General features: G+C 63.1%; 1 protein-coding gene across 1 annotated transcript in view; it reads left to right on the top strand.

The window, feature by feature from the left end:
* Positions 1 to 11,263, top strand: part of CBFA2T3 (CBFA2/RUNX1 partner transcriptional co-repressor 3) — an 85,698-nt gene extending 74,435 nt beyond the window's left edge. Inside the window, 8 exon segments of the mRNA XM_035725215.1 lie at positions 2,829 to 3,010; positions 3,597 to 3,817; positions 6,521 to 6,606; positions 7,212 to 7,414; positions 7,830 to 7,897; positions 9,351 to 9,541; positions 10,965 to 11,124; positions 11,127 to 11,263. Of these exon segments, the coding sequence (XP_035581108.1) occupies positions 2,829 to 3,010; positions 3,597 to 3,817; positions 6,521 to 6,606; positions 7,212 to 7,414; positions 7,830 to 7,897; positions 9,351 to 9,541; positions 10,965 to 11,124; positions 11,127 to 11,263 (1,248 nt within the window).
* Positions 11,264 to 24,242: the final 12,979 nt, after the last annotated feature.

Here is a 24,242-nt window from a genome sequence, read left to right on the forward strand (position 1 = left end):
ATCAGGGCATTTAAACGCTCTGCGGACCAGGCATGCTTTGCAAAGCTCTCTGCAGCGCCCCTGCTGACCGCCCCCCCTCCGCCCCCCGCCCCCACCTGGCCGCAACCCTGTGAAGGGGGCGGTGCAGCAACGCCCACCGTTCCTGGCTCACAGGTGCCCCCGGTAGAGAGGTGGAGTCTGGCTGGACCCAGGCCTTTGCAGGCATGCCCTGGGCTGGCACCGAGGTCCCGACAGTCCCTCCCGCCCACACCCTGCTGTGCTCACACCCTGAGCCGGGATGCCAGCAGCGGCGCCAGGGCTTGGGCCCATCTGGCTGTCACTTGTAATTCACAGGAGCCCTCCCCTCCTTCCGCTTACTGCTGACTCCACGCTCCCCATCTTTGGGGACACAGCACGCCTGCTTACTCGGTCAGACCAAATATTTACAGCAGATGTCCCTGCCCACTCAGCTGCCCTTGTTTATCAGAGAAGCGGGGAGCATCCAGTGTCCCTGCTCTGGCCCCAGCCAGGCCTGCAGCCCCCAGCCCACGGCGCCGCCCCCCCCCCAGTGTTCTCCCAGACGCACCCCAACGCAGTGCCAGGTAGGCCACGCCGGGGCCCAGCACTGCCTGTGACGGAGCTCTCTGGCTCTGTGTCCCCTCTGCCCACGGTGGTCTCGAAGGTCTCCCGGGGCTCTCACGTTGAGACCGCTCTAGTGGTCACCGGGGCCTGCCAGCCACGCTCTGTGCCTATGACCCCACCCGGGGCTTGGGGCCAGCACACTGTCAAGGACACGGAGTCCGTCTCCCTGACATGGAGCTCCTGGGGTGCAGCCAGTTCTGTCTGCAGGCCCTGGTGACAAGGTGCTGGCCAGAGCCCTGGGAGGGGGAGCACCTTCCAGAGGATTCACCGCTCACCAGGCCCACCGTGGGGTGTGCCCTTGCGGGTACCCGATGCCCTGCAGAAGAGGCAGGAACTGTGGCCTGCCTGGCTCAGACCCCAGCTCTGGGCTCTCAGGCCTCTCCCACGGTGACCCCGTCATGGGGGCAGGAATGCGTGAGGTAACTCACACCCAGGGCAGGAGGACGACCCCACTCGAAGATGAGACACAAGTCAAGTGTCTCGCCCAGGGTCCCAGGTCAGAGCCAGGGTGGGCTGACCGCCGGGCCCACAGCACCCAGGCTGTGTGGGCATCCGAGGAGGCCCTGGACAGAGCCACAGAAACACTACAAGCCCTCATTAAACAGGGGTCACGGCTCAGCCAACCCCATGGTCGCACTTGTCTGCGCAAACCCTGATTTCCCTTTGGCCTGAGTCCCTGCCTGTGAAGAAGGTAGTTCTGGGCCCTCCTGCCATGTCGGTGTTCACGGGGCTCTGGTGACCAGCGCAGCCTGTCTGCATCTGGGTGGCCAGGCCTCCCCTCCCACAGCACAGCCCCCGCCCAGTCTTCTGGCCTGGGGCTCCCCCTTCCCCTCGCCGCCACCAAGGGCCCCTAGACCCCCGAACCCTCTGCTCAGGCTGACACCACGCGTGGCTACGTGGTGGGGCTTTCCGGAAGCTGGGAGACGCTGCCCCACCCGGCCGGCCCTCCGCCCGCAGCCCCGGCTCCCAGCTGGCCCCAGCCGGCCAGGAATCCAGATGTTTCCACGGCCCTAACAGCGACCAGCCGGCCAGCCGGTGCCCCTGCGGTCCCCGCCCTGCTGAGCCAGCCAAGGGAGGCCATTCGGGAGGGGGGGCCGGCAGGGGAGAGGGAGGATGTTTGGCGTCTTCAGACCTCCCGGGACCTCCTTTCCCAGCTCATGCTCCTAACGTGTTCGACAGATGGCGGGCTGGCCCCCGTTCAGCTATCCAAATAGAAAAACAGGCCTTGCAGCCGGTTCTGCTTGACAAAAACGCATCGGCTGCTTGATCAGGTCCGGGTGGATGCGCTCAGGGGGGCTGCAGAGGCAGAGGCGGCCACTCTGAAATGCCATGAGAAAGTTGGGGACTTGTATTTATTTACAAATACTTGGAGCTGCCGGCTTTCCCAAGCAGCCTGCCGCTGAGCCCCCATCCAGCCGGTCCCCTGCTGTGCCGCGAGGCTCTGGGAAGATGGTGGACGGCTGGAGGAGCCCGCGTGCCCCCCAGCGGCACACACAGGAGGTGGGGCTGGAGCAGACGTGGGGGCGCGGGGGTTGCACGCAGTGTTGCGGGTGGGGACCGCACCTGGATCCCATGCCCCGTCCTGGACGTGTCCTCCTCACCGTGCTCTGTTCTCCTTAACCATAAACGGGGAACCAAGTTGTCACGTGTGTCTGCAGATGGTTGTAAGGATCGCGGGAGGTGACGCGTGTGACGGCTCCAAGTGGGGTGGGCACGCGTCCATGCGTGATTTGGGCTCCAGGCTGCTCAGGGCTGGGCTGGGCACCCACGGGAGGTGGGAGAGCTGGGGATGCACACTGGGGTCTGGAGCACACAGGCGGGGTGCTGCTCCCAACCCCCCCTTTTACAGTCCGCTGTAACGGAGAGCTGGGCCTCAGCTCTGCACGGGGTGATCTGGTGTCTGCTCCCACAGCTGAAGGCAAGGAGTGCTGGTTATGGTCCCCTCCTTCTCCAGGTGCCCCCAGGGCAGGAAGCTTGGTGACGTGGAAAAAACCCAGCCTGGGCGGCCAGGATCTGGGCTCGGGGTTCCACTGCACCTCAAATCCGTGTGCCCAGGCCCATTCCCAGATCGCAGTGGAGAGACACAGGCCCAGAGAGGTGGTGCCACATGCCCGGGGTCACAAAGCAGGGCTGGCTGCCAGCCATCAGCGCACACGGGGCCTTGGCCCCTGTCGGCCACAACCGCAGCCCCCTCTCCCCCGACGCAGGCAAACCTGCCCTTGCTGCAGAGGGAGCTCCTGCACTGCGCCCGCCTGGCCAAGCAGACCCCCGCCCAGTACCTGGCCCAGCATGAGCAGCTCCTACTGGACGCCAACGCCTCCTCGCCCATCGATTCCTCCGAGCTCCTGCTGGAAGTCAATGACAATGGCAAGAGGAGAACACCTGACAGGTGAGGGGGCAGGCTGGAGGCGAGACAGCAGGCGCCTGGTACCGGGGCTGACGGCATGCGGGTCGAGCTCCTGCTGCACTCTGTGGCCTGCAGCTCACGGCCGAGGCCGTCAAGCCTTGCCTGCAAGGCCACTGCACGGGGCTGAGCGCTGTATCCTGACCACTCAGATGGCCCCTGGGAGGCCAGGAGGGGTCAGGAGGGAGTCTGTGTGGCAGAAACTGCCTGGCTCTTTGCGTTGGGCTGGTTGAGGACCTGAGTGTCCGGGCACCTGAGGTCCCCAGGCGCTGGCTGGCCCTCAGTGCTGGCCACGGAGCTGGGCGCTTGTCTGGCCGCTGGAGAATGCGTGTCCGTCTCCTCACTCCCTCAACAGAGGCTCCAGCTCTCTGGCCCCCGGCCGCGGAGCCCAGACGCCAGTGGGCGCTGGAGGCTGGCATGAGCCCCAGGGGAGGAGGGAGAGTGGGGGGGGGCCTCGTCCCTCCCCCGCACAGCCGTCTGGCCTGCCTGCGCCTGTCTCCCTCTCATCCCCTCCTGCCTGGGCTTTTGTCCACGGTTCGTGGTCGGTGACCTTGCCTGCTCTTTGGGTCAGGACCAAAGAGAACGGGTCAGACCGTGACCCGCTGCACCCTGACCACCTCAGCAAACGGCCGTGCACCCTGAGCCCCGCCCAGCGCTACAGCCCCAGCAATGGGCTGCCCCACCCCACGCCCCCGCACTACCGCCTCGAGGACATGGCCATGGCCCACCACTTCCGTGACTCCTACCGCCACCCTGACCCCCGGGAGCTGCGGGAGCGCCATCGGCAACTCGGTGAGCGGTGCGCCGGGGAGCAGGGGCACGCGTGGGCCTGCACGGCTGGGGGAGCCGCATAGAGCTGCGGTGAGCATGTCAGCGCGGGCAAAATATGCTGACCCCTCCCGGCCTTGTCTGTGCAGGAAGGATGCTGAGGAAATGGGTACGGGGAGATGGTTTGAGTCAGGTGGGGCCCTGGGGCCCAGAGAAACCACACCCTGCTGGGCTGTGCCCCTGAGCCTTAGGGAGGGCCATCTTTCCCAGACCTCTGTCTTGGGGTCGGACATCCCCCACCTTCAGGGTCGGGGTGGAGGGGCCTCCCTCCCCCAGGGGAAGGGCTGTGATCGCAGCGGTGCCTGTCCCTGGGGGCTGGGCAGGGGCAGGTACAGGGCCTGAGGGAACCTAGAGAAACTAGAGGGGCACTGGCCAGGTACACACACGGGGTGTTCAGCCTGGGTGCTGCGGGGCCTGGTGTTCAGGGCAGCGGGAGGCTGGCGTCACGGCCAGCCAGGAAGAGACCCCCTTTTTAGGGTGGTCACGTGAACCACAGGTGCTGCAGCTCGCGCCTCCAGGGCACTCCCACGCTCTGGGCCCAGGCACCCTGAGGGAAAGCAAATGCCCCCCTAAGACTCACGAGCCCTTATTGAGCACCACTGAGTACACACATGCCGTTATGCTCTCTGAGCTGGATGAGAGTGAGCCCCACAGCACCAAGCCACAGCGAGCGAGCTGTGCACAGGGGCGGGAGATGCAGGAGCCCGGACCCTCTGCGCAGCACCAGATCCCCACCCAGCAGCCTCGGGTGCACCATGTGGCCTCCCGGCCTCCGGCTCTTCCTCTGTCAGCTGATCTGACTGGAGTCCCGCCCCTCACGTGGTGTGAGGAGCATTCACATGGGGCCAGGCAGAAGAAGGGCTGGTGTGGAGGGCAGCGTCCTCTCCTCTCCCCCGTTACAGGGGCAGCAGGCCCTGATGCTGGTAGTATGGGTGTGTGGGGCATCGGCAGGCCCACGTCACAGATGCGGAGGCCCAGAAACCCCACGCATGTGCCCAAAGCCTCCTGGCCACGTCTGCCTGACCTTCTGACCCCCTCTGTGCTGGAGACTAAGAGGAAGAGGGACCAGCCCACGCCCTGGGGCCCCCCCAGCGTGTTGGGGGGCAGCCTGGAAACCGCTGAGGGTCCCAGGGCACCAGTGGGGGGCTCAGAGGCAGGGTCAGCAGAGGCCTCACCCCGTACAAGGCCATCTCCCCACACCCCAACCCTGCGGAAGCTTCCAGGGCCTGGGCCCAGGCAGCAGGTGACAGTGTCTGGCTCCCTGCAGCCGGGTCGGGCAGGTGCTAATTCCCACCCACTCCTGCTAATGCAAAAATAAACACCAGCTGTCAGGCAGATCTCAGCCACTATTTTGGTTGGGGCGTTGGCGTGGCCCGGGTTCCGAGGGCGGCGGCGCCGGCGGGGGGGCTGCGGCCTCTCCTGCTGCACTCGGGGAGGCTAGGAGACCCTTCGGGGCTGGAAAAGGCCTACACAGAGAGACCCCAGCCTGGGCAGCACCGGGCAGCTCGGGGTCACTCGGTGTAGGCTCGGGGCACCATGGCAGGGGCACCCAAACCAGCCTGCGGCTGAGAGCGTTTGATATGTCAGAAACCACATGAGGACAGGCACACACTGTTGCACTGGTATGAATTCCTCAGCTCAGAGTGGTTTTGTTTCTCATCAGCAGCTTGGAGGGGGGACACCCCATTGTTTCAGCCTCTGGAGCTGTAGTAGCCAGTAGCTGAGGGCACCGTTGAGGCTTGGGCTGACCTTGGGTGACCTTGGGCAATCGCATGCCCTGAGCCAGCCTCGGTGTTCTCATCTGTTGGATGGGAGTGACAGTGGAACTTCCCTTGGAGGGCCCCCCCTCCTGTGCACCCCCGGAAGGTCAGCAGGGTAGGGAAACAGTTGCGCTGAGGGCCTGGGGAGCAAGTGTGGGGGTGTTAGGTTTCCCAGACCCCACTGTCTCCCAGGGCGCCCCACTTGGACCCAACAGATGAGCCAGAGCACAGCCTCCTGCCCAGCTGGGCTTTGGCCCAGGAGACATAGCCAGTTTCGGGGACAGAGTACACAAGGAAGCGGCCAGAACCGTCTAGCACGGGGATCTGTGTGGGGCTGGGATGGATTCTGAAGGGCTTGGGGCTGCTGAGGACGGGGCCTGGGACCTGGGCTTTGAGGGGTGTGTAGGAGTTCAGTGGGCTGAGAGGAGGTAGGGCAGCATGGGCTGGAGCCAGGCAGCCGCCAGTGAGCCCTGAGGGTTTGCCAGAGTGGCAAGGCCATCGAAGCGGGGCCTGAGGCAGCCAGCCTCCAGGGCAGCAGGGCAGGAAGACTGAGCTATGCTGGATTTGCAGACAGGGAGCTAGGGGAGGGGTGGCCAAGCCTAGACCGGGGGATGGGGACCCATCTCTTCCTCCCAAACATTGAGTAGAGGCCAGGCCTGTTCTTGACCTCCCGAAGGCAGTGGACAGAGGGTCAATGCCCAGGGTCCCCCTCCTCACCCTGGCCACTTCCCTCACGCAGGCAAAGCCAAGCCCCAGGACTGGGCCTGGGGTGAGGGGCGGGGCCTGGGGAGCACGGGGCAGGGCCTGGAGTGCCTGGGCGGGGCCTGGGGAGCACGGGGCGGAGTCTGGAGTGAGAGGCGGGGCCTGGGACACTGGGCGGCGACTGAGCATCCACACACCCCTGCAGCGGTGCACGGGTCCCGGCAGGAAGAAGTGATCGACCACAGGCTCACGGAGCGGGAGTGGGCAGAGGAGTGGAAGCATCTCAACAACGTGAGTGTCCAGGCCCGTGGCCGCGCGACTCCAGGGCTTGCGCCCAGGCTGTGGGGCCCTGGGGCTGCAGGGGGGTAGGGAGGTGGCGGGGGACAGGCTCACTGTGGGCTCCGCTTTGCTAGGCGCCTACCTGCCTCAACTGGAACTCTGCTCCTGGTCAGCCCCTCAGAACCTTCCCATCTCCGCCCTACAGAGCCTCCCTGTCTCCGGAGCAAGGGGGTTTGGTGGGGGTCGGGACGCCTTCCGCACTGTTTTCAGGGTTATCCCTCCCCCGCTTCCTTTGTGGGAAGGGAGCCCAGGCAGGTGTGGTCCCCAGAGGAGTTCAGGCCCATCTGCTCTCCCCAGGGCAGAACACAACCAGGAGAGTTGAAAGAAGAGCCCCAGACTAAAAGCCTGGTCTTCACCCCCTCAGCCCCATGCTTGGTGCCTTTCCAGGCAGTGGGAGGCGATTTTCACACTGTGGCCCTGAGCTCACTGTGGCCAGCCCTCATGGACAGCAGACTGGCCCAGGCCCAGGGTGTAGGAGAAACTCCCTGGACGTCCCCCCACACTGAGCAGCCACACCCAGCCCCACATGCTCACCACCACCGCCCGCCCGCCCACAGCTTCTGAACTGCATCATGGACATGGCTGAGAAGACACGGCGGTCACTCACGGTCCTGCGCCAGTGCCAAGAAGCTGACCGCGAGGAGCTCAACCACTGGATCCGGCGCTACAGCGACACTGAGGACGCCAAGAAGGGCCCCGTGCCTGCCGCCGCCCGGCCCCTCAACAGCTCCGTGGGTGCAGAGGGGTCTCAGCTAGGTGCGTGCCCAGGAGGCGTCATGGTGGGCAGGGGGTGCACTGCAGGGTCACCGAGGACCAAGACTTGCACCCCCATTGTGGCACTACAGTAAAATACAACCCAAGAGTTTCCCTGGAAAAGGAGGTGCCTTTTCTGCTCCGCATAAAGATACACCCCGAACCACCAGAAGCCCAGACTCAGGGAAGATGACCACAGAAACCGAGAGAAGTCCAGGACAGGCCCAGGTCCCAGCCAAGTCCAAGGTGCTCCAGAGCATCCTCCTTCCTGACATTGCCCTGCCCCACACCAGCAGCGGATACAGGGTTTCCACCCAGGGGCACGTCGCAGGACCCCCCCCTCAAGGACACACACCGTGTTCCCCTTAGCCAGCTGAGTATGGCCCTGTTCTGTGCATGACGCTGGCGTCCCTCTGTTTCAGACACCCACCGGAGTTCATGCCTAGGACCCTCTCTGGCTACATGCCCGAGGAGATATGGAGAAAGGCTGGTGAGTGCAGTTGGCCGGGGGCGGGGGGGTGGCGTGGGGGTGGGAGGAGTGCCCTCCTTGCCCTCCTTGCCCTCTCATCTGCAAGGAGCTTCCGTCTGTGTGGGGCGCTCAGGTGGCAAAGCTCACAGGGCTCTACAGACCCTGCATGAGGGGTGGGAGTGCACTTAGTATTCAGGGTAGGACATCTGCCACCTGACATCTGCAGGGAAATGAGGGTGCCGCTCAGCAGAACAGAGCAGGTCCCTGGGTCCTGCACACACACATGTGCACAGACACACGTGTGACAGAAAGTGAGAGCTGGAGTGCCTGTGGCCTTCTGGGTGGGGCATGGAACAGTGTGCGGGGGATGCTCCTTGCATTGTGGGGACACCCTGTGGGGAGGGCCAGGAGGAAGGAGGAGCCAGTGGGCAGCTTGAGAAAGAGAGATGGGGAGAGGGGGCTTAGCTGGGGTGGCGCCGGTGGATAGAAGCAGCAGGGTCCCTGAGATGTTTTGATCGTGGATGGAGTCAATGTGAAGTGTAAGGAAGAGGGAGAAAATCACAGCATCTTGAGCGCAGAGAGAGGAGAGCGTCCCACCCCAGACGCGGAGGCCAAGGGGCCACAGACGGGCTGCAGCTGCCTGGAGCAAGGTGGGGGAAGGCCCAGGCCTGGACAGGAGGATGGGGTCCTCATTCCCCTTGGCCTGTCCCCTCTGCCTCCATCTGGCCCGTGGCGGACCCTTGTGACAGCCACACGGCACCCCCGTGGTGACTTGGGGGACCGGCAGCTCCGCCACAGCCAGCATGCGAAGGCTCGCACAGAAGGCTCCTTAAGAGGAGCCCTGCTCAACACCACCTCAGGCCCCTCGCACCACTGCAGGAAGAGCACTGCCAGGGAAACTGAGGCAGGCCTGAGAGGCCGTGGGTGGTTGCCAGGGCTGGAGAGCACAGCGAAACCCAAGCAGACGCTCTGGCCTTAGGCAGACAGCTCAGCTCACGACAGCAACACCAAGGACGGTGTGCTTATCCCCAGACTGGAGCAGACTGGAGGCCACAGGTGTGGGTGACGGAGGGCTTTGGAAGTGATAAGAATGCGGAGCCCTAGACGGGGCATCCCCTGGACATTCATATAAGCCACAGGGGAGGCCGACTGTCCACAGGGCCGAACAGTACGGCGCTGGGTCTCAAAGCGGGTGCTGATACCGGCAGCATCAGCCTCACTTGGAACTCGTGGGTTCCAAGGTTCTCCCCACGTCCGTGGCATCCAAGTCAGGGGTGGGCTTGGCCACGCCCTCCAGGGCAGTGCCACTGCACGCTAAGGTCTGGGAACGCTAGGGTAGAGCCAGGCTTGGGAGACGCCCCCAAGACCAGGCTTGCACACGTGTGCGGGGTCGCTGGTGCACAGGCCCCGCCCACAACACAGGGAGGCCCGGCTGGGCTGGGCCACGGGACCACGGCCTGCGTATCCTTTGCAGAGGAGGCAGTGAATGAGGTGAAGCGGCAGGCGATGTCTGAGCTGCAAAAAGCCGTGTCGGACGCCGAGCGAAAGGCTCACGAGCTCATCAGCACAGAGCGCGCCAAGATGGAGCGGGCCTTGGCTGAAGCCCGGCGGCAGGCCTCGGAGGACGCCCTGACCGTGGTCAACCAGCAGGAGGACTCCAGTGAGGTAAGGCCCCCCACCTGCCCCCCACTCCAGCCCCAGCCTCCAGGTCCAGGCCTCAAACCCTCACTCTGTCGCCTCCCCGCCTCATGACCTTAGGCAGCTGGTGAAGTGGGTCCTGTGGTGTCCACGTGCTGACGTGGACCCCGAGGGTTCCACGGGTAGGTGGCTTGCTCTAGGCTGCGCCCCAGGACGTCATGGGCCATTATTCAGGTTTAGGCTGGCAGGCGCCGAGCCCATGCTCTTGCTAACCTGTGAAAGCTGGGGATGCGACGCGTGTGGAGACCGCAGGTGTGTCTAAAGGGCCTCGTCAGCTACCGCCCGCATGCATGCACTGCAGGGGTGTGAGCATCACGTCGTGCTGGCTCCTGGGCATCAGAGGCTGGGCGGGGTCCACAGGGCAGGGGCAGGGGGTGCCTCCCCTCCTCGTCCAGAAAGGATTCTCACGTCAGAGGAGTCGGGGGAGGAGGAGAGGCTTTCCACAGGGCTCCTAGACCTGTCCTTTGGAAGGGGACTTGTCTCCAGACCTCTGGTATGTGTGTGCGTGGACGGGCCCAGAGGGTCAGCTCGTGCGTCTGCACCAGCTGCTGCAGCAGATACTCTGAGCTCCGGAGCCGCGGGCGGGTCAGAACAGGCAGACCGCACGGAGGCCTGTGCCAGAGAAGGCACTAGGGCAGTGACGTGTGAGCAGAGTCTTGTAGGAGGTGAGCGAGCCAGGCAGGGATCTGGGGAGCAGAGCAATGAGGGAGCAGCAAGCACTGAGATCGGGGGCACGCCGGGCGGAGTGAGGACCTCAAGGAGGCCAGTGTGGCCGAGCAGAGCGAGCCAGGAAGCCCAAGAGGCTTCGGGGGCCAACTAGACACTGGGCCTTCCTGGGGCGGGCGTGGGCTCCCCGACCCTCAGCCTGGCTGCCAACTCGGGTCTCTCCTGGTATCCCTGCTCACGTGCGTGGCTGAGGTTACCACTTGTTCCACAGAAAGGGAGCAGAAGCCCGATGGCAGGGGGCAGGGGGTGCCTGGCCGTGCACCCCGCACTGGAGCCTGGCCGTCTTTACCCAGCCAGGGTGCCACGTTCTGGGGTTGAGCCCAGGTAAACCAGGAGGGCTTCCTGGAAGAGAGGACAGGCCATGGCTGCCTTCCCTCCTGAGGAACCCGCGGTCCTGTAAATGCTGTGTGAGCCTGACTGGGGTGGGCTGGAGTTGTGTGCCTCACTGGTGCGTGCCCAACCCCCAGAATGGCCCAGCCAGGGGGCCATGGCCGCTGAGGGCCGCCCCCAAGCTATGGCAGCATGATGCCAACGGCCGGCCCGAGTGGGGGGTGTTGGCAGCATGTGCTGCCCCAGTCTGCAGCCGGGCTGGACACCTGGGGTTCGGGGCCCAGCGTCCGCCCTGCGGCCACCCGCTAACTATGTCCCCCCCGCCTCCCCCCAGAGCTGCTGGAACTGTGGGCGCAAGGCCAGCGAGACATGCAGCGGCTGCAACGCGGCCCGGTACTGCGGCTCCTTCTGCCAGCACCGGGACTGGGAGAAGCACCACCACGTGTGCGGCCAGAGCCTGCAGGGCCCCGCGGCCGCCGTGGCCGACCCGGGGCCGCACAGCCCGACGCCGCGCCCGGCCTGGGCCCCTGCCTGCCCGCAGGCGCTGCCAGCCCCAGCGAGGCCAGCTCCGCGGGGCCCTCCCGGCCCGGCTCGCCCGGCCCACCCGGCCCCCTGGACGCCACGCCCCGCTGACCTCCCCCCACCCCCTGGCCCACGGATGCCGTGCCCTCCGGCCCCGCCCGGCCCCCAGCCTGCCGGCCGCTGCCCCCCGGCCCTGGGAGCCGCTGCTGCTACCGCTTCTCTCCAAAAGAAAACAGAACCAACAAAAACTGCATCAACGCAACTTCCTCAGCTACCTGACGGGTCTCACGCCATGACCGCTCCGAGCGTCCTCAGAGACCCCTGCCAAGCTTTAGCCGGCAGAGCGGCCGGGCCGGAGCATGACCAGCCTCGCCCGCCGCCTGTCCCCCTCCCGCTCGGCGCCCCCCATTTTCCTGTTGATATCACCCTCGTACACTTTCTCTTTATGAAGAAATCTGTTTGGTGGCTTCTATTTTCAGTGAAGAATTTTGGGGGGTTTTGTGAACAGACCTACTCAGAAGTGGATGAAGGAAACGGGGGTTTTGTCCCCCTTCCTGCTTAAAAACGGGAAATACAGAAAATTGACATTTACAGCTGGAGGTCTGAGCCCCGTGGCCCAGAACCACCCCAGGGGCGCGTGGCGACGCGGTGAAGACGGTAAGAACGAGTTCAATTCCAAGTCGAGAAACATTTTCAGAGTTTGGGGGGGGGGGGGGGGGAAGTTAACGTCAAACTCTTTGGCTTTAAGTAGAAATCCAAAAAGGTTTTGTCTTTTTTTTTAAAAAAAAAAAAAAATAAGAAAAAAAGAAAGGAAGCATACCGGTAAACTACCTTACCAGCTAGCCAGCCAAGGACGCCGGACACACCTCTGCTCCAAAGGAAATCCAAAAAGCAAACACAAGAAGTCAAAATCCAAAATGGTTTTGTCACTGCCAAAGTATCTTGTCCACGGTTTTACTCCACTCTTGGATTTGTTCAGGTGTCGGCCTGTTCTCTTTGATTCTGTGTTTGGGGTTGTGGGGACATTGGGCTTGGAGGGCTTCACTCAACAAGAGGCCCCTTGGGTTGCTCTGCCGCGACGGAGGGCTCCCACCCACGTGCGTGCGTGTCTGCATGTGTCCGGCGCGTGCGGGGGCCGCCCCCGTCTGTCCTCACGCCCTCCGTGAATTCTCTTCACAATGCATGTTTTCCACGCGTGAGAACGCGCTACTGTGTCCTTCCGGGAGAGAGTAACTCAGACCAAACTGTGACAATCTTTTAGGGTTGATTCTTGACTGCGTCTCAAAGCTCGAGGAGACAGCATCCGGGCCTGGGAACTGCTGCTTCTCCATCTCTCCCCCTCTACCTCTCCTCGCACCCCATGAGGCCACCCGCCGCCACCCCGGCCCTGGAGTCTGCCGTCCCCACTCTCCTCTGTGCACACGGTTGCAGAAATAGAAGGAAAACTACACAAAGAAAGCCCTCACCAGACCTGCTGGAGACTTGGTCAGCTGCAGAGAGCCCCGTGTTTCTGTCTAGCTGCTCCTTGGGGGCACGGTCTCTCGGGCCCCCCAGCCCTGTCCCCTCACCCCACTCAGCTGCCCCAACCATCTCAAGGAGGAAATGAAGGAGTAAGGAAGCCCTCGCATGTGCTCCGTGGCAGGACCCACGGCGGATGCGGCCCGCAGTCTGGCATTTTCGTGCATCGCGGCGAGAGAGTCCCAGGACTGCAGTGCAATATGGGGAGTGACCAGCTACTGAAACCGGGGCTCCTGGGGGCCCCGCCGAGAGGCAAGAAGTCAAGAGTATACGCTAATGTGAATGTATATAGTCCTTGCAGAGGTCCAAATAATGATGTTCATGTGGTGATAATAAAGAAGGGATGTTTGCCAAATAAAAACAGAGAAACCGCGGAAATATACAAAGCGTAGGAAGTAGATTTTCAAAGAAATTGGAACTGTGGTCCTGTGAGGGGCGGTGGGTGTGTGTGATTGCTGTGATTCTTCCAGAGCTGTAGGGACTCGTCGTTCGGTCCTGGGAGGAAGGGTTCCATCCAGGGGCCGCAGGTCAGGTGCCATCCCGAATCCTGCCTGACGGTGGAACCTGCATTCTGGAAGTCAAGATAGACCTATCTGATCCTCCAGAAATGTCCCCAGGCTCAAGCCACGGGTCTGTGCACCTGTCGAAAGTTCGCTGTCGTGGGTTTCAGAAAAGCAAGGACCGGTCCGGGATTTGGGCTCTCGATGGAATCCCACCTGTCATGTGTCCAGGCTTCCGTCTTTCTCTCTGGCAAGTGCTGAACCTATGAAAACAGTAGTTTTGGATGTGCACCTTGGAGGCAGGTGCTTTTGGACTCTGTTCCCCAAGGTTGTGTCCAGAGAGTGTCTGCCCTGGGTACACGGGGGGGTCTGGGTGAGCAGGTCTAAGGCCCCGATGACCCATGTCCCTGAGGTCGGGACTGGAGTGAGGCCGCTGGTCTGAGGCGAGGCCTGCAGGAGCCCTCACCTGGGACCCACTGGTCTGTTCTGCCAGCCTGTCTCCCTGCCCCTCACAAGGCCTCCTTCTGGGGGCAAACAGGTGCACCAGGGAGTATAGCATGTCGGCTGGCCGGGGGTGCCCCTGCCACACCAGAGGCCGAGGGTCCGAGTTGGGGCAGACCCTCCCACCCTAGCTGTTGGGCACAGGTCACCCTCCAACCAGCTCTAAAAGGCCATCTTCCTGGTGTGGTTCCCACATCCATGTCCCCTATATCAAGAAGCCAGCCTCCAGGGGGCTGCAGTAGCCCCCGGCATCAAGAGCCGACCCCAGGCTGATGGATGGAGCCCCTGCAGGCTGAGAGCATGGCAGGATCAGAGCATGGCGGCCAGGTGGGGTAGGGGGCCTGCAGTGAGGAAGCTGAGGCCCAGAGCCAGCAGCAGGGAGATACCCTGGTAAGTGCCGTGTCCACCAGGGCTCAGCAGCTCCTTCCACCCAGGGAAGGCTGAGAGGGGCCCTGGGGCTCAGTCCGTGTTTTGGGAGCTTGTGTTCCTGTCCGTCACTGTGCTCAGGCCCCATTCGGCCAAAGACCTCACAGCAGAACCAAACACAGAATCGATAGCTTTGGGGAGGGTCTGTGGCAGAGTTTCTGTTGTAGGAGATGGGCTGGAGTGTGCACCTGTCTCGTGTGAAGAGGGGATCTAGCCTCCTGCCCTCTGCTCAGAGACTATCATGTCCCGTTACCTCCTGAGCTTATGAACCACTGGGCAGAAGGGCAGCGTGCAAGGGTCTCCTTCCCGCCGGCCACCACCAGGGTTAGACACACAGGTGACCCAAACCCTCAGTGAGATGCAGATGTTCATGGAGGCTCCCTCCCCCTAAATCAAACTAAAAGGGCTCCTCTCCTGTTCTGAGCCCAAAGCTGCCACAGGAAGGCAGAGCGAGGCTGGCAGGTCAGGTGGCAGCCAGAGCGCCCTCGTCCAGAGCCCGGCCACATACGGTGCACAGACGGGGTGGGGGGGTGGGGGGAAACAACGGGATGGGTGCTGGCACCCCTAGGCCCTCTCACTCCCCAGTGTGTGACCCCTTGACCTTTCCCACCCCCTCCTCTGCCTCCCCTGTTTCCCATCCTGCCCTGGACCCAGGCTGGCCTTTCCGTTAGGACATGTCACCGTCCCCAGGTGGTGTCTGGGGGGTGTCCGTACAAGGACCAGTGCTGCCTCCTCCACATGTGACTAGGTTGGCGCACCCCAGACCCCATCGGAATAGAGAGTCCCCATCCCACAGCTCACCAGGACCAAAGGGAAGCCTCGAGTGTTACCAGGAGCAAAGAGGACAGCTGGAGACAGTCTTGGGGGTCCAGAAGGGTCAGGGCCAGGACAACAGGAGCCAGATACCCAGGCAAGGGGCCTCCCCATGGGATCCACAGGTGGAGCCACTCACTAGAGGCCTCTAGAGCTTCAGCAGCAGGGGCAGATGGATGGGAGAGGGGCTGGGAGGTATTGGTTTCAGTTTCATCTCAATGACATGGTGGAAAGGGATCAGGACAGGCCCTAACTTTCTCTTTTGCCAGTTTTCCCAAATATATCCTCAAAATGACACCAAAGTCCCATTGTTACCCACCCATCCTGCGTGTTCCAGCCTCCTCTAGGCGGCACGTCTGGCCATTGCTCTGCCCATCCCCCCAGCCAACTACAATTGTTTCTCGATTCTTTTATTTCATCAGCTTTCCCTTCTGACCAATCCAGTCATCTGTCTGGCCATCCATCCACCCACCCACCCATCCATCCACCCCTCCTTCCGTCCATCCATCCATCTATCTGTCCGTCCACCCACCCACCCACCCATCCATTCACCCACCTGTCCATGCACCCATCCATTTGTCTATCCATCCATCCATCATCCATCCATCCATCCATCCACCCACTCACCTGTCCATCCATCCACCCACCCACCCACCAACTCACCCATTCAGACAAACACCCACCCATTCATCTGTCCATCTATTACTCTATCCCAGCTGCCACTTGATTCTACCCTCCCCCATTCAAACTTTCACTTAATCACCTGTCTCTCCACAATCCACCCCAATACATACCAGCCACGTATCCTCCATCTCTTCTCTAATCTAACCCACACAGCTATGCCTCAGTCCATCCACCCTGTCCACCTCCATCCACTGAACCCAGAGTAGCATCACCAAGTCCCCCAGTGTTCCAAAGCAACAAGGATCTTCCCATGACCTCGACTGCCCTAAAGGAATCTGCGTATGGGCTCAGCCAGCCTCCCCAGTGCCTCAACCATTGGTCCAGGCCTGCTCCAGGGGCAGATAAAGCTCTGCTGCAGGCATTGTGAGTAGACTGGACCAATGTCCTAGCAACAGCTTTGGCCAGTCTGGGCCAGCCTGGCAAGTGTGGTGGCCATGGGCCAGGAGCGCTCACTGGGAGATGGCCCACACACCTGCTCAGGGGCCCTGTGACCAGCGCCACCAGTCAGGGTGAGCACATTCCCGGGCAAGACCCCAGCATTGTGGGTGTCCTGTACTTGTCTCCAAGGGTCACTGCCCGGGGGAGGTGTCCTCAGGAAAGGAGGGGGAGGGGAAGAAAGATGCCAGTGCTCCTGGAGCTCTTCTCCCCGGGTATGCATGGCCCGCTCTGCCTCCTTCCCACTCCCATCTTCCATCCTGGACTACCAGACTCTGGTACCAGACTCTGAAGGGCTCTGGAGAGCTACAGGAACAGACCCTGTCTAAGCTGAATTTGGTTGATGGCATGGGCAGTGGGAGGGGGTGCAGATCTCTGGGACACTAGAGGCCCCGCACTTCCTAGCCCCAGGCTCCCAGGCCACACGAGATATTTTCCAAATGGGGCTGGGAGCAGACAGTGGTCCTGCTAGCAGGATTGGGGGAGAAAACGGAACACAAGGAGCTAGACTGGGGGTGCATACCTGCTGCTATCATCCATCCACCTCATGGGTGAGGCCTGGGGAGCCCAGCATCTGCGACAGCGCCTATTTGGTCCCCCACAGTTCTGGAAAACTCCATTTTGCATGCTTTCTGTTCCTTTTGTTTCAATTTACCTGGCTGCTGGAGTGCCACCCCAAAGACCCCTTGTGATATAACGTCGGGACTCAAATTGGAGCCTGTTTTTTAAATATTAGAACAGAGGCAGTGGACACCCTTGCTGTCCACAGGGACGAGGGGGCCCAGCCAGGCTGGCCTCCAGGGTGTCAGGCCCTGGGAACAGGCTCATGGGGATTGGATGGATTTTTCCTCTTCTCTTTTTTTTTTTTTTTTTAACTCCCCAAAAGGAGTTGGAGCGAGTGTTGGTTCGTTTCCTGTGACGGGTTTTTCTCAGCGCTGTGGTACCCATGGCATGCCGTCCCCGTGTGTGTCCCCTGATGTGCTTTGTCTGACCTGGGTGCTGTAAGACGTCATGATTCGGGTCACGTCCGTCATCTGTGTCGTGTAATAAAGCCAACGTTTGCCATCACAGGGCTGTGCCTCTCCTTGGTTCCCAGTGACCGCGGGGAAGCCACGTCTGATGGGGGGCGCTTTCTCAGTGCCAAGCAAGAGACAAGGCCCTGCCCCATGGGGGTGGTGAAAAAACGGGTGACGTAAGTTGGGGTGTGAATGGGAATGGACCCCCTGGCGCAGTTCACCCACAGCCTCCTGTGCTCTTGCCACGTGGGTGAACTTTCAAAAGCTGTGTCTTCAAGGTGCTCTGGATGACCTTGGGCCCCAGCTGACACCCATGGCTTGTGGCTGTGCCGGGCATGTCCCACAAGACCCTAAAGGAGGACACTGAGGGAAGGGACACCTTGACCCCAAGGAGCCAGGGTGTCACAGCCAGGGTGTCCTGGCTCCCAGGGCAGGTCCTAGCCAGATTTGGATGCCCAGAACTTGGCATTCCTGGTGTGCTGGCAGCCCCTGGGAGGAAGGGGTGTTATTAATACTTGGGCTCCGGCTTGGAACATGATGTATTTGAAAGGCGTCATTGGAAAGGCCAGCATGGGGGCAAGTCTGTCCCCACGCCAGGCCTCTGGCAGGAGCCCCAGCTGGGCCTGGTGTGTCAGCAATCCCAGCGGAGAGCAGGCTGACAGCGTTTTTCCATTGCAGAGATCTGAGCTCAGACGGAGGCTGGTGGCGGGGCGGGCGGTGGGGGGGGCCTGAGTCCAGCCAGCTCTTGGCTTGGACACAGCCACCGTGGTGTTCTGCCTCCCTCATGGAAGTGGAGGGCAGCGCCCAGGCCAGAGGCCCTCCATGGGGCCTCCAACCCCCAGGAGGCAGAGAGCCTGGGGCCGGGGCGCTGTCCTCAGTGCAGACATGCATGCTGCCCTTGAGGCACCGTGACCTGCCAGCGGAGACCAAGGGGGAGTCCTGGCAGAAGGAGGAGCAATCAGGGAGGCTTCCTGGAAACAGCGGTGCAGTGCATGTGGCTGTGTGGACTCGGGAGCGAGGGGGTGTGGCCGGCAAGGAGCGCGGTGCTTGAGGAGGCGCGGCAGCCGCTAGGGGCCGAGAGATTCCTCCGGGGTGGAGCGAGAGCAGAGCCCGGAGACCTGGGAAGAGGGCCTGGGCCCGAGGGTAGAGCAGCCTCGGCAGGCGCTCCCACGCCCTCCGCCCAGCTGGGAAAGACTGCCCGGGGCCAGGGCCCTCAGGCCGGCTCCGTGTAAAATGCAGCTCCCCCCAGTCCCAAGTCCCCAGGGAAGCAACCCCAACGGGCCCAGTGTGGACCTACCAGCTATGGCTTGGAGTGGGGGGCTCTGGGCCGGGGTGGGCAGACATGCCCAGAGGGGGCCCCCGTAAACACGGAGCAGGAGCTCCCCCGAGGCTGAGCCAGGCTGAGGCCAGCCAGAGCAGCCGCTCCAGCGAAGACAGATGGAGGCCAGGGCACATGGGGATACAGGCCCACGGCCGCCCTCCAGGGGCGACAAGTGAGGGGCAGAGGCTGGCCTGGAAGCCAGGGACTTTACAAGTGTCCATCACAGATCTGCACCTGATTGTACATTTGTGACCTGTAGTCAGGGCAGGACTCCGGCTCCCACCTGCCCTGGTCCAGAACAAGGGTGGGGGAGGGGAGCGTCCACGGGCAATGGACTGGCGTGTCAAGAGTGGGGATGGGGCCCTACCCTGCCCGGACCACGGGCCTCTGACCTCCTGTGGCACACACCCTGCCCTCACCCCCCCAGGCCTTCGCTCACACTGATCCCTCCACCCACACCGTCCTCGCCCCAGCCTGCCTGACCAGTCCCTCTAGGGCAGCTCCAACGCCGTCTCCTCCGGGAGGCCTGTCCTCACCCTGCTTGTGCACACTTGGGGAATTCACTTCTGCCCGTGTCATCCTACCCGTGGCCTGCCACTGGAGGTGTGACCCTGAGCAGGTGTCGTGGCGAGCGAGGCGGAACTCATGCAGGAGAAGACCGTGCCCGGCCCTGCCTCCGGCGCCAGTCCTCTCTGCACCTCAAGGGTCCTGCGGGAGGAAGAAGGGGCAGGGCCCAGAAGCTGGGGCTGGAAGTCAGCCCCGTGGACTCTCGAGGGAGCCCCTGGCCTGGGGAGGAGCTTAAAACCCTGGGGGAGGGCAGGTGCTGGTGTGGAGGTGAGCGAGGGAGACTGCCTGCCCCCCACCCGCCCACCCACCGATCCACCCATGTGGCATGCGGCCGTTCCTGAGCCACACTCTCTTCCCACCCCCTACCGAGGCCTGGCTGCAAAGCGTTTCCCCAGACCCTGAGGCCCAGGGCTGGGGGGCCTGGAGCAGGGACCCTGAGGCCCAGGGCTGGGGGACCTGGAGCAGGGACCCTGAGGCCCAGGGCTGGGGGGCCTGGAGCAGGGACCCTGAGGCCCAGGGCTGGGGGGCCTGGGGGGGGGGGGGGGGGCCTGGAGCAGGGACCCTGAGGCCCAGGGCTGGGGGGCCTGGAGCAGGGACCCTGAGGCCCAGGGCTGGGGGACCTGGAGCAGGGACCCTGAGGCCCAGGGCTGGGGGGCCTGGAGCAGGGACCCTGAGGCCCAGGGCTGGGGGGCCTGGAGCAGGGACCCTGAGGCCCAGGGCTGGGGGGCCTGGAGCAGGGACCCTGAGGCCCTGGCTGGGGGGCCTGGAGCAGGGCCGAGAAGCCCCCTCTGGGGCCAGGGGGTGGGGACAGGAAGTAGGAGGAGCCAGGGGAAGCAGAGGAAGACCAGGAAGATGAAGATGCAGGCTTCCTCCTGTCTCTCTCGGAGGGGGAGGACCTAGCTAAGTACCGGGTGCCTGACCAGGTAACACCCACGTGGAGCCCAGCGGAGGCCGGCCAGGACCCCAAAAACTCGTGCGTGGGTTTAGGGGGACTGATGGCTGCAGCCCAGGGACAGTGGCCTGGAAAAGGGTCGTGGGTATGCCCACCCCTGCAGGGCTGGGGAGGATGGCAGGGCCCCAGTCCACACGGCCTTCCTGCTCCCTCCAGCATGTCCCCCTGGAGCCAGTGACCCCGAGGACAGACAGGGTCGGGCCTGTTCCCCTCTGCCCTCCCTCGAGAGGAGCCTAGGGGCCATCCTGCCTCTGGGCTCCAGCCGGGGTCATGCTGGCAGAAGCTGGAGGCCGTCAAACTGAAGCCGTGGGCCATGGAGCAGGGCCAAGCCGCGGAGGAGGAGGGCGCAGGCGCCGCGCTGAGCCCCGGGGCAGGTAGGAGCCAGCGGGCCAGGCCGACCCCTTCCCTGGTGGGTGGGCCACGAGTCCTAGGCCACGGCTCCGAGCCCCCCTCCCTGTCGGTACATCTGGGTGGGCTGCCGCTGCTGTAGGCACAGGGCCAGCCCACAGAGAGAGTCTGGGGTCTCCATGCGTCGGGCCCTGGCCAGGGCAGGTGTGCAGTAAGCCCTTCCAGAACAGTCCCTGGGGGTGACGCTCTTCCCCAAGGAGTGAGGAATAAGCCACACACGTGAGGTGCCTGCCCTTAGCAGCTGCCGGGAGCCCCCGCCTGTGGTGAGACCCGTCCCGAGGACCCCTCTCTGTAGGTTGCCCCTCTGCCCCGGGACCCCCATGGAGAAGGTGGGGTCGGACCACAGAGCCGTCTACGTGGGCAATGTGAGTGGGACCGGGAGGCAAGATGGGGCCCCTGCATGGGCACCCAGGGTCAGCCGCCTCCTCCTGGCTTTGAGGGTTAAAGAAAGAGACACAGGCCCAGGAGGGGGAGAACCAGAGGGCAACCTGACTGGGGGGGGGCTGCCCCAGGAGGGAGCGTGGGCCCCACGCCCTCAGGCATTCTGGTTTCCTGACGGGAGCTGGGATTCAGCACTGCCATGGGCATCTCCGTGGGCCAGTCACTGGCCACAAATCCCACTTTAAAAAGCCACCTGTTGTCTGAACAGGCCAGACGAACTCCATCTCACACATGGAGGGCGGACGTCTCTCTGCAGCCCACCCCCAGCCGGGGTGGAGGGCTGAGGCCGCGGCTACAACTCCGCCCCGAGGTCCAGTCAACTCTCTACCGAGAAGACATGCTGTGGGAGCCCCCGGGAGGGCGAGGCCTCTGCGGGAGGCCCCCCCCACCAGGGCCCGTGCCTGTGGCAGGCGGACTGCGGGGGCACAGCGGAGCATCTGGAAGACTACTTCAACCCCTGCGGGGAGGGCCACCAGGTCACCGTCCTGTGCAGCAAGCTCTCCGGACACCCCAAGGGGTCAGTGCCAGCCAGGCAATGGGGAGTGGGGGGGTGGGGGGGCTCAGGGAGGGCGGCTCTGGAGGGGCCAGGCGCCCTGGGGTACTGTGGAGCCCAGGCATCCCGGGCCATCCCGGGCGTGGCCCTCGCCCACCCGAGCTATGCCTACATGGAGTTTGCCGCCAAGAGCTCAGCCCAGGCCTCAGCGGAGCTGGATGAGAGCGTCTTCCGAGGCCAAGTCATCAAGGGTGTCCCCTAAACCACGTTAACCCATGAATCCCTGGGGGACCAGGAAACGCAGGCACAGGGAGAAGCCACGACCCTTCTCCACTCCCCCAGTGTCTCTGGGCCCATCGGCGGCCGGGGGGGCGGTGGCTGCTGCCTCAGGGCCCAGCGGCGCACTGCATGGCGCATTGGCGAGGCACTCTTCCCCAGCTGGACACTTAGGGGATGCTGGGTCCACAGGGGCACATCACCTGACCATGTCTCTGGCTGGACAGTTCAGGTCTGAGTGGGAATTTTGAGGAGGCTGGGAACAAGTTAAGGTCTGATGCCCCAGAGCTCCACGCCCAGGAGCTGCGGGGTGTAACCGCTACACACCTGCCTGTGAGCCTCCAGTGGAGAAACCCAAGAAGGCTTCCTGGAGGCAGCTTTAGCCCTGGGCTCTGCCCTGCGCTCCATTAAGGCTGTGCTGAGGAGGCGGGAAGGAGAACAAGTGTCTCAGAGGGACTCAGCCTTCGGCTCCAGGTGCTGCCCAAAAGGACCAACTGGCCGGGATCAGCTCCACGGACCGCGGGGGCTTGGAAGGACAGCGAGGCGCCAGAGGAGGACCCTTCCCCGCAGCAGTCTCCGGGGCAGGGCCCGCTTCAGACCACGAAGTTGGAACCGGTGGGCGGAACCCGGGGCGGGGGCGGGGCCTGCTTCAGACCGCGGGGGCGGGGCCGGTGGGGGGGCGGGGCGGGGCCTGCGCTCTCGTCCCCTTTCTCTACGCAGGGGCAGTGGAAGTGCCTGTGGTATTCGCCATATTGAAGGAGAATGCGATTTTGGGAGCGGGGCCGGGGTGGGTCAGGAGTAAACAGCTGTGCTCTTGGCGGAATAACTGCGCAGCGCCCCCAGCCGGAGCCACAAGTCTGCATGAAGCCGGACACCACGGGGTGCAGGTGGGTCCTGTGCCAGTCGGGGCTTTGGAAGGCACTGGGCAAAGCTTCAGGCAGCTGGCGCTGAGTCAGCTTGGGGATCTCCAAGTCTTTTTAAAGAAAACTAGAAATGTGTCTTAATGGTAAAGCATAAATCAAATTTCAATAGTTTTTAAGAGCACGTGACAGCAGGCCTCCCAGCCCAGGCCTGGTGGCCTCCGGGTCTGTGCTGTCCCCCACAGTGAGGGACACAGTGTGAGGCGCTGTGTGGAGGGCACGCACCTTGGGCTCCTGGCCCAGGCCTGGCCCTTGTCAGAGTTCCGCACGCTGGGCACTCCGACTGCGGCCCCTCTGCCACAGACACACCCCACCTCCTCCCTGAATATGCAGTATGTGCTCCTTCGCACTGCAGGGCTGGGGAAGGAAGCTGCCTTTGCTCTGGACCTAAGTAGCTGCCAAGGAACCCTCGCTGGGCTGTTCCAGAGCCACTCGCCTTGTTAGCCTACCTACCAGTTCCTTAAGCGCGGAACAGAGCTGCTAGGCTGCAATCCACAGGGGGTCCACAGGTGCGGTGGGGGGACGGCCACCCCTTGGCTCTCCACACCCGCGTTTGTCTCTGGCGTCCTCTCTCAGGCCAGCTTCTCACTCCCCGTGATCTGGGGTCAAGTCTGCTCTTGAGTGGGGTGAAACGATGCCCCCCTAAAAAAATGTCCACACCCTAACATCCAGAACCTGCGAATGTGACCTTACTTGGGAAAGGTCAGATCATCCCGGATCATCTGGGTGGACCCTAAATCCAATGAGACAACATACCCACAGAGAGGATGTGGAGAAAGAGGCAGAGCTTGTAGCGTTGTGTCTGTAAGCCGAGAACCTGCTGGTGGCCATCAGGAGCTGGACAGGAAAGGACCAGATCCTCCCTCAGAACCTCCCAAAGGAACCGGCCCTGCTGACTCGATTCCTGACTCTGGCCTCCGGAACTGGGAGGACATTTCTTTGTTGTCTCCTGCCCACTGGCTCACTCATAGGTGCACACACCCCATGAGAAGGTAGGAAGGAGGGGCTGAGTGTCAGGGCAGAGCCGGGCGTGGCCTGGACCAGTGCAATCAGGAGGGCGCTGACGAGGCTCGCCACCCAGACACAGTTCCCTGGGCTGAAGCTTACGTGGCACCGTGCAGGTGACACCGGATCCTGCCTGCTCGGCACCGAGGGGGCTGCTCTCCTCCGCGCGAGGGGGGATTTGCCTCCGTCTTGAGGCACTCACTGTGCACGCTGGCAGTCTCACCACCCCACCCCAAGCTGGTTCCTTCCAGAAGTGTTTTCCTGACCCTTCTGTGTGGCTGCTCTGAGGAGAGAGCGGGCCTAGGATCCCTCCTCTCTCCTTGGTTTCAGGCCCCAGCCGACCAAGATGGAGGGAGGCTGGAGAACACTCCTGACTTGGCGGCCACCTGGGTGGCGAGGGCTCCAAGCTGTGAGCTGCTGAGTGGACTTGTGTGGCTCTGCCTGGAGAAGACGGAGACACACAGGCTTCCTGTCTGGTCAGGGGCAGAAGGACGGACAGGGAGCAGTCACCCACAACAGCTAGGAGCTGACTGGGAGCTGCACCTAACGGGGCTCAGCTCTAGGGTGGAGGGACGGGCAGGCAGTGGCCCACAAGGAGGCTGGCCTCAAGGCAGAGAACTACAAAATGATGATGGGAAACCCCCACAGGACAGTTCCGTTGGCAGCACATGGGCCAGCACATTACTTCTGAGCCCTGCTTTTCTCAGGCTTAAAACGGGATGCTACCTAACGATGTGTGTGAAAGCTCCTGAACGTAAAGCACGTTTAAGGGCTGGTCTGGCTGCACCTACAGAAAAACCCAAATAGCAGTGGC

The sequence above is a fragment of the Zalophus californianus genome, chromosome 17, assembly GCF_009762305.2.
Source record: "Zalophus californianus isolate mZalCal1 chromosome 17, mZalCal1.pri.v2, whole genome shotgun sequence".
In the NCBI taxonomy this organism is placed as follows: domain Eukaryota; kingdom Metazoa; phylum Chordata; class Mammalia; order Carnivora; family Otariidae; genus Zalophus; species Zalophus californianus.